The sequence below is a fragment of the Capricornis sumatraensis genome, chromosome 8, assembly GCF_032405125.1.
Source record: "Capricornis sumatraensis isolate serow.1 chromosome 8, serow.2, whole genome shotgun sequence".
Lineage (NCBI taxonomy): Eukaryota > Metazoa > Chordata > Mammalia > Artiodactyla > Bovidae > Capricornis > Capricornis sumatraensis.
Window position 1 is genome coordinate 98,273,328 of NC_091076.1, and position 12,137 is coordinate 98,285,464.

Sequence of the window (12,137 nt, forward strand, 5' to 3'; positions counted from 1 at the left end):
CATGGGCTTGTAGTCAATTCCTGCAACATAGAGGGACTCCAGGAAGTGTGTCCTACCTCCTCTCGGGGTAAACTTACCACTGTTTTACCTGGGTTCCCTCCATACTTCTCGCCCAGGCCCCTGCTTTCAACACTGGCTGTTAAAAAATAGATAAATAAAAGGGAATTCCCTGGCCATCCAGTAGCTAGAATTCCACACTTTCACTGCAGGGGGCCTGGGTTTGATCCTTGGTCAGGGAACTAGGCTGCAGTCCATGGGGTCTCGAAGAGTCTGACACGACTGAGCGACTTCACTTTCCCTTTTCACTTTCATGCATTGGAGAAGGAAATGGCAACCCACTCCAGTGTTCTTGCCTGGAGAATCCCAGGGATGGGGAGCCTGGAGGGCTGCCGTCTATGGGGTCGAATAGAGTCGGACACGACTGAAGCGACTTAGCAGCAGCAGGGAACTAAGATCCTGCAAGCCGCGTGGTACAGCCAAAAAAAAGAAAAAGAAAAAGAAAAACAAACAAAAACCCCATTGACTGTTTAAGTATCTACTACAAGTCCATGGAAAGTCCAAAATCTGGTGACCAAGAAGGTCTTAAAAGGAAATTCGGTTTTCTGGAACCCTCGTTTCCCCACAGGTCCTAAGTACCCGCCTGACCTCTCCATGCCAAGGAGGCGGGGGTGGGCTACTTACTGTAGTCCCCATCGTCCTCAGGCAGCGCAGCCGCGTAGTCGAAGTAGGTGGCGTTCCAGCGCAGCTCGCGGGTCTTGGTGTCATACATGGTAATGGTGTACTCTGAGTGGGGAGCACACAGCAGCCTGTTACCGGAGGGGCCGTCCATGTAGGGAGAGAGAGGCCACGGGGAGGAGGACTGGAGTCCCAAATGCACGAGCGAACCCGGCCCACAGCCTGTGCAGCAGAGACAGGCCGCCTATGCTGTGTCCTTGAACTCAAGGCTCCCGTATCATGAGCAATGTCCTGGTGCTGTTCTAAGCCACTTAAGTTTTTGGGTAGTTTACTATACAGCAATAGAGAACGGACACTAGAAATCGGTACCTAGGTGTGGGATGGTGCCAGAACAGAACCCTAAAATGCGTGGCACTGACTTTGGGACTGGGAGGCAGATGGAAGCTGGAAGAGCAGTAAGGGAACAGCTGACGGAAGCTGAAAACGATGACCCAGGTTAGCTGGTGGTGACATAGTTATTAATTAAGACCACTTCTTGCCATAACTTGAAAATAGAAAGATTTAAGCAAGTAATGAACTTGTGGCTCTGACTAAGGAGATTTCCAGGCAGAATGCAGAACACGCCAAATGGTTTCTCTTAACTGTGCGTGGTAGGACACAAGGCCGATAAGCTAAAGAGGAAACCACTCTGTTTTCAAGTTGAATGCAGAGGAAATATAGAAGGTCCAGGACTGATGCTCCAGCTGGAAAAGACTCTCAACATAAAAAAATGGCCTTGGGGAGGGACTTCACAGGTGGTCCAGTGGTTAAGAATCTGCCTGCTAATGCAGGGGACATGGGTTCGATCCCTGGTCTGGGAACTAATATCACACATGCTGCAGGGCAACTAAGCCTGTGCGCCACAACTACTGAAGCCGATGCACCCTAGAGCCTGTGCTCCACAACAAAAGAAACCAGCACTTCGAGAAGCCCCTCACTGTAATGAAGGGTAGCCCCCATCTGCTGCAACTAGAGAAAGCCCACACACTGCAGCAAAGATCCAGCACAGCCGAAATAAATAAAGTAACTAAAAGAAAAAGGCCTTAGGGTGAAGATCAGGTTCAGGTGCTTCCAGTAAAAAATGGCTTCAGGGTTAAGGTCAGATCAAAGATGAGGCTGTAAGACCCTCCTCTGAGGCCTCAGAAAGATTCAAGGTGATCCTCCATAGACCTGCCTCCCCTTGCCGCTCTATTTGAGCTGCCCGTTATTCTTAGGGAGCAGCGGTGGGGGTCAGGGCTGCACCTGTGACATTTGGAAGGCGGGTCCCTGGAGGAAAGGGCCGCCCGCCCACCCATTCATTCGCTGCAGCCTCTGAGCCCCGGCCACGTGTCAGCCTCACGCCAGGTGTGGAGACTCAGCAGGCAGACAAGACCAAGCCCTGCCCTCAGGAATCCAGAGGTCTAGCTGAGGGGGCAAATACGATTTAGAAACGCTTGGCAACAAGAGCTGAGGAGGAGGAGGAGGCTGAAGAGAGAGGAGGTGGGAGATGGTGTGGTAGGGAGGCTGCTGATGTCTGGAAAGGGCCAGCAATGGGCCGTGTGAACAGCTGGGTGGTGTGAACAGCTGAGGCTGAGAGCAGGCAGCCACAGAGGTGGGGGCTATATCACAGGAGCGTCATAATCCTCGGGCAATGGGGAGCTTCTAGGGGGTATCATAAAGGGGAACAACATGGAAACCTGTGTGTGGACCAGGCCACTCTGGGTGCGTTCTCGAGAATGAAGCCTGGAGGCAGAGACCCCAAGGGAAGGCTATTTCAGGTCATTGTTCGAAATCAGGCAGGCTGTACACGATCAATGGTTCCTTCTTACCTGTTCGCCCCAGATACAGAAGAGAGGTTGATGGGCAGAGGCTGTCTGCAAAGGCTGACGACAGGGTCTGCTGCTTCTCCCCAGTCAGGAGGTCAATAACGTACCAAATGTCTTGCTTTTTACCTGCAAGGTCACAAGGACACGTGGTGGTTAACACTCACCCAACATGGAAAAAAATATCCCCGCCAAACCAGCAGCCCAAGATGCTCTCTGAGCTGAGAAACAGGCCTGAGAGTCTCACAATGTTGAAGACACTTCTATGATGGTCTGTCGGTGACCAGGTTAATGGTAATGTGCAGATCATTAAGCTTCTTGGGCCACTGGGTCCTATAACAACTTAATAACCTAGTCATGGTATAAAAATTTCTCCACACCTAATAACATAACAACTCACAGATTTTATTGCTCTGATGAGTAGCCTTAAATATGAAAAATCTGGCCTGTTAAGACAAACCTTTTCCCATAGACTAGGATCTATATAAATCCAGAAGTGCACCCAGGGGCTCATCTCCCTGGTAACCATCATTCACACATCTCAACATCCCTACTCATGAGCCCTCATGTAAAGAGGACCTACAGACACTGGTTTATAATCTAATTAGTGACTGGGCACTAGAGCTGGTGGCAGCCACGTGCTAATGAGGCCAAAGTGATCTCGGCCTCGACCAGCAAGTGACTCCCCAGCCACACACTACACCCCTCCTCTCGGTCAGCTGATTAAAAGGTGGACAGTGTAGCTAAACAACACAATTAGGAAAACTCAAACCTGTGGTGACACACACCAGGGCATCCTGGTGATGGCAAGTTCCTAAGAAAGCTGTTTTATAAATACTCCGTATTGTTTTAATAATTTTATTATCTGTTTGTTTATTTTTGGTTGTGCGGGGCCTTCATTGCTGCGTGCAGGCTTTCTCTAGTTGCAGCGCACAGGCTTCTCACTGCAGGGGCTTCTCTTGGGGCAGAGCATGGGCTCTGGAGCACACGGGCTTCAGCGGTTGCAGCTCCCGGGCTCTAGAGCACAGGCTCAATAGTTGTGGTGCTCGGGATTAGTGGCTCCGAGGCAGGTGGGATCTTCCGAGATCAGGGAGGGAACCTGTGTCTCCTGCGTTAGCAGGCGGATTCTTTACCACTGAGCCACCAGGAAAGCCCGATACAGGGTATTATTTCCACTATGATTTCAAGATAAACACAGCTCCTGCCTGAAGGTCAACACCTTCACTGTGATGTGCACGCTTCAGTTTTATAAGGTCTGTCTTCCAAAGACAAGCCTTCTCTCTGCTCACTCGTCTCTTCCTGCCTCATCGGCCATGATTCCCATTTCAAGGAACTTTTGGAAGCCAAGTACCGAGATGCCAGCAAGCTCACAGGGCACGTGAAGCTGCTAAAGCTACGCCTAATTCTAACAGAGGGAGCATACGTGCCAATCTGCATGTCGGAAACTCGTCCACGATCCTTCCTGCTCCCAGCGACACATCTTAATATGAAAAAGATCTGAAGATGGAGACAAAACATCACACCCGACAGCTATGGCCAGGATCCCTTTCTGAATGGCCCGGGCGCCCTTCTGGTTACTATAAGGACCGTGACAGTCTGCGTGACCCAGCTACCACTTTAATGGATGGGTCGGGGCAACTGCCACAACTTAGATGCACCCTAAGTGACGAACTGTTGGTCAGAGCTGGAAGATCAGCCAGACAACAGTGACTACAGATGGTGAGAAGATGTTCAGAGGGGCCCGAGCACGGCTCAGAGCACAGAGAAAGCCTGTGTTGATCACTTCCCCTGAATCCCTGGCCAGGGGCTTCCTCATTCTGAAGGTGTGGAAAGAAGAGCCCCAGTTTCCTTAGACAAAGACTTAAAATCCAGCCAGGGCCTGTGCTTGAGACACAGAAACACACATAAAAAGCTCCCAAGGCATCAATAGGCCGTAAGCACTTTCAGTTCCTCAGAAAGAAAGCTTCTTTATAAATACAGGATATTATTACTACTATGCTTTCAAGATAAATACAGCTCTCCTTTGTGTCACAAATGCATTTTTATTGACATTTTGGCAGCAACCTGGTCAAAGAAAAGCAGCTGATCTGATGCTTTGAAAGACGTGACCCCTGTAGGTATGAAGGAGGCTTATCTAAGCAAGCTGTTAAGTGCTGTTTTTATCCAATATTCTGATAGTAGGAAATACTAAGAAAGCCCTATAATTAATAGGCAGAGCCTGGCTTCCCTTTCTTGGCTCAGACTATTGTAATTCACTTTAAATTTCATCCAGTTGCTTCTGGGTATGTTGCAATCTGTAAATCGCAGGGGTAGGTCAACACAGCAGCTAAAAGCTTGTTAAATGAGTAACCATATTAATGGTGTTAGGTCTGCTCCCAAGTGTGGTGGCAGGGGTAACCCTTTCTTAATTGGTCAGCTAATCCTGGCCTGAACCAGCCCAACCGAGGCAAGAAAGGCCTTCCCCAGAAGGGTGGATAGAGGAGTGACTATACACACATCTCCTCTCTCTCAGACCCGCCACCTTCCCAGATTGTGGCATTCGCTTCCAAAAGGGATCAGCAACAGGAACTCTTACCCATGTAGAGAATGCCATCTGAACTTCGGCACGGAGATGCCTGCACCAACTCAGGGATCGTAAAGGGAAGTTTCTTTAAAACAAACCAAAGGAAAAAAAAAAAAAAGGCAAAGCAAAAAAAAAGTTAACAAGGTCTTGTGCAATGATTACAATTTCACTGCAGTCTGTTTCTGTTACCCAATTCTGCTAAAAAGAGGTGGTACGTGGGGGTTTTCCTAACTGGAAACCAAGGAGAAGGAGGCACCCTAGGCTTCCTGCACACTGTGGGCAGGTGTGCAGGGAGCCCAGGCTTCCAGGTCCTCGGTGCCGGACACACTGGTTCTTTTACGTGACGTGCCCCCTGCAAGTCTCTAGTCCAGAGCCCTTCTGGGGCTCTTTGACCTTTTCTGAAAAGACACACAAATAAGGACAGAACGACACAATCTTTGAAATCCTAAGGGTTGGGGGGTGGGGGAGAGGAGGGAGAGTTGCCCTGTCTTGGAAAATTATCCCAGAGCTGCTTAGACGGGAGCAGAAAACACTCCTCAGAGTGGGAGTCAACCAGGAGACTACCCTGAAGGGCGGCCTCGAGGGAGAGGAGCAGCCGTCGCTCTGCGGGCAACACAGGAGAGTTTGGGGAAGGAAGAGAAGTTTTGGTGTTTTCTCTAGCAACGAATTCTCCTACTGAAAAAGAGAAGAAGACTGGGCTTTTTGGTGTTAAAAGGAAGTTATGGTAGGTGCTAGGAAAAGAAACTCAGAGCAGTCCGCATGTTTCAACTGCATTTCATCATAAAAACCGATCCTTCAGAGTTGACGGCTGACATCTGACAAGCTCTTTGGGTTCAAGTTTGTTTCAGAACACTTTATTTTTGGAACATTCTGTGTTCTTGAAACCATCCCGTGGATACCTGCCTCATGACAACTGTCACCTTTCTTGCCAAGAAAGCAAAATCAACAAAATTTTCAGGAACCAATAATGCAGATTTTCCTGTCATCCCAGTGTTTAACCTAAGCGTTAGCAGAAAAAACACGCCCTGGAGAGGCTGTCCTAACCGGGCTTCTTCCAGATGTTTCTCAGTATTAGGATGTTGTTGCAAGGTTTTCAGTCTGGACTGTTTGGCAGTCTGCAGGGTCAGGCTGAGTGCGGCCACCTCGGCCTTCCGATTCGAGGCCCAGGCTGGAAACCATGTTCTTGGAGCTGCTAAACCATACCAAGCGGTTTGCGGGTGGTGGCAAGAGCAGCCTCTGGAAGGTGGGGGTTCATGGAGCACCCCCTCCACCTGGTGCTTTGGCCTTGGGCACATTCTTTCACCTCTCTGGGCAGAGTTTCCACACCTCTACTGTGGAGATGACCATATGCATGGGCCCATTCCCTTTCTCGGGAGCTTTTTAAAAAAGTCCTGATGACCTAGGTCAATCAAATGGGGACTTTGGGATTGGGACCTAGACAGTATTTTTTCGAGATCACCAGGTTATTACAATGTGCAGCTAAGGTTGTGAACCTTAAGGTCTGTTCTCAAATGGAGGTAGCAATGGAATATAACCCCCCACCCCCACCAAGGGGATGTCTACTGAGGGAGTGCACAGTGTTGCAAACTACACTCCTCCCCTCAGTTAAGAATCACTCAAGTTAGGGACTTCCCTGGTGGCCCAGAGGTTGAGACTGCGCTTCCACTGCAGCGGGCATGGGTTCAGTCCCTGGTCGGAGAACTAAGATCTTGCATGCCAGGTGGCCAAAAAAAATTTTTTTAATGATAATAATAATAATCACTAGATAAAGTGAGTCCTGTTCCTGAAGGAATTTCACATCCTTCCAGTGTGCTGGCTGAGCCCTGAGAAACTGCTAGGATAGATCAGTGTTTTTGAACTCTGGGCTATACATTTAAAAGCTCATCGAGGGAGCTGTGAAAAGACACTTTTGCCCAGGCCCCAGTCTGGACCCCCTGATTCAGTATCCCAGAATCTTTTGTAAGTTCTCAGATGATCCTGATGTACAGCTGCGGTTGAAAACAGAGGTCTAGAACCTCCGGAGCACCAAGAAACTAAATACACTCACCGTCAGGCCTTCATTGTTCTTGCCCCCAAGCGTGTACAGGCTGCCGTCATTGGGATCTGGGAGGAAGGCAGGCCTGCAGATCAAGCAGTGAGTATTAGTGACAGATTACAGCCCAGGGCACAGAATAAAATACCAAAGCCAGGCAAAACCACGATTGGTAGCAAGGGGGGTGTGTGTGTGTGTATGTATAAAACAATTCCATCCACTTCTTTTTCATCTTAGCCACAGATAATAAAATATCCTTCTGGTAATCTCCAATGGTCCCCAACTTTTTTTGGTACCAGGGACCAGTTCTGCAGGTGACAATTTTTCCATGGATGGTGGGGTGGTGGGGAGGGGGGAGGGTGTGGTTCAGGATGATTCAAGTGTATTCCATTTATCGTGCACTTTATTTCTATTATTATTACATCAGCTCCACCTCAGATCATCAGGCATTAGATCTCAGAGGCTGGGGACCCCTGGTCTATACTATACTTGGCGTGGGAAAAAAAAAAAAAACCAACCTGCAGTGGAAAACTAGTCCAAAACCACAGAGGAGTAAATCATCATTTGGTCAAAGCACGCTGGCTAAAGGTACAATAGGGGAAAAGGACCCAGCAAGCCTGCTTTTCAGTTTCCAAGCCAGCTGCATACAGGACCGCAACAGTTAATGTTTAATAGCATGGCATGGCACCTAAACAGGCAGAACAAGTGTGTCTTTGGTGCTCCACAAACATTTATTTTTAGGAAGCAAGGAAAGCTTGACATGAGAAAGAAGCTGCCAAGGGGATGGGTTAGGTTCTCATCAGCTGCTTCTCAGGAAGCAGGTTCACGGTGCTCTTCTGTGACCCTAACCTGCTAACCACTGAATGATGACTAGTCACGCAGAAACCCCTGGCTGAATCTTTTCTCTCCCCAGTTTAGAGCATCATTTGAGGCTCTTAGAGATGCCATCCGAACTTTTACTCCAACACACACACTCTAATAACAAGTCATTTTCTTGTTTCCTCTGCACAGTTTTGCACAGAGAATGGGGCAGAGATCCAAAGACGCCTGGGCCCTTTTGAGAACTCTGGAAGCTTAAGCTCAAAACTCACCTTAAATTACATCTCAAAGAAGCCTTTTTAACACCCTTGCCTCTCCACCTCACCCATCAAGGAACTGACCACCCTTTTCCCAACACAGGCTTCTTTCAAAGTACCCATGAGTCATTTGTTCTCATTCTACTTAAAATTAATATCGATGTATACATGTGCTCCCAGCAACTAGCTTCATAAACAGAGTAAAACAGAAAATGAATCAAAGGGAAGTGTGCAGCAAATCAGAACACTTACTCCTCCACGTGTGTTGGAACCTGCAGGACTGGATCTGTGCAAAAGAACAACAAAGCCATTGTCAGACAGACTGTAAAATGTCAAGATTTCTAGAGTTCCTAGGACCAGCTCACAAGATGGACCAATAAATTTATCTACACGAGAAAACGTAGGTGAAGGCACTTTAGAAAACTCACACAAAAACACTAATGTAGGCTCTTGGGAGCGGGGCTGGTGGGGGCGGGGGGGGGGGGGGCTTCCCTGGTGGCTCAGCGGTAAAGAATCCACCTGCAATTCAGGAGATGCAGGCTCAACTCCTGGGTCGGGAAGACTCCCTGGAGGAGATCCCACTTGAGTATTATTGCTGGGATAATCCCATGGACAGAGGAGCCTGGTGAGCTACAGTCCTTGGGGTTACACAAGAGTTGGACACGACTTAATGACTAAGTACACACGCACGCACGCACACATGCATCACTCATGCACGCTCTTAGGTCCGTTGCTGAGATTGGAGAGGGGGCTGAGGGCAGGATGGAACTGCTCTCAGGAAACATGCCTGTGACTTGGAGGCTGGACATATAAGGAAGCACAGTGACAACCCACAGTGGACAAGGGGTCACAGTGTCACTATCTGACACATTAAAGACTTCTAAACCCAAACCATCTCTGAGTCAGATACCTGGCGTGGTGCTAGATATTTCCATTGGGAAAGCAAAACTGTGGCTTAAGAAGCAGTTTTGCTGTTGATGAGAATTTGACTGGATGGTAAATGAATACATCCCTTTGGGGCAGCAATATGATGACTTTAGAGCCTTTGAATGTTCATTCTTCTTGATCCCCTTTGATTCATTAATTCCATGTCTATAAAGTCTGGTTTAAAAACAACACAAAGTATATAAAATGCTTTCTGTACAAAGATCTTCACAGTAGCATCACAGATGACCTAACTGTTCAGGGATGTGGTCAAATTATGGAATGTCCACTTGGCAGAAAATTAAGACTTCTAAAGTCACTCAGTCAGGTCCACCTCCTTGCAATCCCATGGACTGTAGCCCGCCAGGCTCCCCTGTCCATAGAATTCTCGACAAGAACACTGGAGAGGGTAGTCATTCCCTTCTCCAGGGGATCTTCCCAATACAGCAACTGAACCCAGGTCTCCTGAATTGCAGGGAGATTCTTAAAGCTTCTAAAAGGGCTTATAAAGTTTTATAACTATATATGTTCAGGAGAAAAAAATAACATTGTACCTAGAATATTAATGCAGCTGAGAAGAAAAAAAAAAAAACACCTATGTGTGTTAAAAAAAAAAAAGACGGAAAGGTCAAAAAAAGTGCTAAATTGTAAGTTACCTTTGTTGAAAATATAAATGACTTCCCCACCTTTTCCACATTTCCCCAAATTTCTACAAAAGTAGGCATTACCTTTGAAATACGAAACAGTTTTTCCTTCAAGTCGTTTTAATATTGGGTTGGCTGAAAAGATTGTTCAGATTTGTCCACTTGATGGTTCAGAAAAACCCAAACAAACTGTCTGGCCAAGCCAATAGTTGCTGTCATCTGAGTGACAGAATTTCTCCTGGGCACAGATCACAAGGACAATCCAGAGTCCACGGGGTGGCTGGAGGCCACTGACCCAGCAGTACTGTAACAGAGCTGAAATCCCAGGCATGAGACTACACAGCAATGAGGTGTTTCCAGCCATTGGGACCCCACAGGCTATCAGCCATGCTGCCCACAAAACTTCAAAGCTAGGGTAGAGGACGGCAAATGCTGTGATGTGACTCTGGATACAGGCCCTGCTTATGGTGGCAGACAGCTGCCTAATTCCCCAGGTCAGCTGGGTTTCTCAGATGAAGGAAACCCTTTCAAGCCTTATCGTGTGTTGACTTTGCTTTGCAGGCCCAGCTCCCACATGAAGGCGGACCGGTGTTCACAACAACAGAGGCGTACACACCACATGTGGTCTGTGGGCAGCAAACAAACAATTCATTAAAACCAAGAGCATTTCAGGAAACAGGAGGAACTTTCGGTTGGTAAGCACATGGTGATCGTCCCCATTAATCACCTCTCGGTACACTCTCACAAACAGACTGATGCAAGAGACAGGAAATGAGGGTGCCTAGCCCTCACCCTCCTGAAACAGACCAGCAGCAATTATAACCCAGCGCCTCCAATGCAGCCCAGAAGCTGAGTGCGCCAGGGAGAGCGAGAAGGCACGTTTCCAAGAAAACACAGCAGGAGGAAGGCGTCCTTTCGATTCGCTCCGGCCACTTAAAGGTGCCGCAGATCAACAGAGATGAAGAGGATGCTACCAAATCCTAGCTGTTCACCAAAAACAAGACGTGGACACTGAGGGGGTTTCGATGCCTGTTCCTGAGCTGATCTTTGTTGGTCAGTGTTTGCTCACTCTCGGGGTCTCCTCTTTCACTGTGGGTTTTCCTGGTTCTCTAGAGCTTATTCAGCTGATCTGACACGGAGGCCTCAGGTCCCAAAGTGTGTCCCGCACCAGAGAGGTTCCAGTTAAGACACAGGCTGCTGGCAGGAGCCAGGGAAGGGCGGGTGGACACCTACAGCAGGGTTGAGGAGCCACGCTTTCTCCTAGGCTTAAGGGGACATGACCTCCAAGAGGGGCGCCTCCTCATTCACTCGTAGAATAGGGCCCCTGGAATACACACCTGCAGAGCTGCATGCATGTCACAGCAAGCAGATGTGGAACAATGACCCGTTCTGCGTATTTTTCTTCTTAAAGAATCATTTGAATCTAGGGTTTCCTTTCAAATACTACAGGAAACTGGAGGATAATTCCAATATTGTGGTTTTTGCCATACATCAACATGAATCAGCCATAGGTATACATGTGTCCCCTCCATCCTGAACCACTTCCCTGGTGGTCCAGTGGTTAAGACTCTGCATTCCCAATGCCAGGGGGCATGGGTTCGATCCCTGGTCAGGGAACTAAGATCACACAAGCCATGTGACGTGGCCAAAATAAATAAATTAATAATAATATAAAAACAACACAAGGGAAGGAAACATAAGACAAAAAAAATGGCAGCCTGTTGATAAATGTTTAAAGATAGAATTGATAACACTGGCCTGTCATTTACTGTTCTCTCTACCTCTGCTTGAAATTTTCCATATTAGAAAAGGTTAAAGGATAAAAATATTTGAAAAGCCAGCAAAATAAAAGGAAAAAGCATCAGCTGAAAATGTGCCATGGAAGCGCAACATGAAAAGGAATTGTTTTGGATTTAATCATGAGAACTGGACTTAGGCAAGATTCTTGCTCTCAAAAAAAAACAAAAAACAAAAAACAAAGTCACCTTCATGTGAAAGGAAACAGTGGCCTAACCCTAAGGCTATAAACAAATGCTGCTACAAAATAAGCCTCTCTATCTATATGGAAACCGATAAGGACGAAAGCCATCTCACCAAGCTGTTTTACTTTCAGAAAGGGCAGGAAAAAAAAAGTTACTTTACTAGTATAAAAATGGGTGTTATTCAACGGAAAGGTAAAGATATCAGAAGCGGCGGTGGCCGGGGGTGGGGGTGCGGAGCTGAAATCAGTGTTTGGTCTCCAAGATCAAGACAGAAACAGATCTGCCCACCTCCCCTCTGGGAGCGGCCACTGAACTCGGCTCCCCTGGCGGGTCCATTTCAGGCCTGATTTACTCCGGGAGATGTGTGGCTCCTGTTCTGTGCTGGTGGAATCCTCCTTTT

The 12,137-nt window shown here is 47.7% G+C and overlaps 1 protein-coding gene across 1 annotated transcript in view; it reads right to left on the reverse strand.

Moving 5' to 3' along the window:
* The window catches only part of ERN1 (endoplasmic reticulum to nucleus signaling 1), a 79,280-nt gene that overhangs the window by 23,502 nt on the left and 43,641 nt on the right, over positions 1–12,137 (reverse strand). Inside the window, 5 exon segments of the mRNA XM_068977496.1 lie at positions 682–783; positions 2,523–2,645; positions 5,092–5,164; positions 7,127–7,199; positions 8,440–8,473. Coding sequence (XP_068833597.1) covers positions 682–783; positions 2,523–2,645; positions 5,092–5,164; positions 7,127–7,199; positions 8,440–8,473 — 405 coding nt within the window.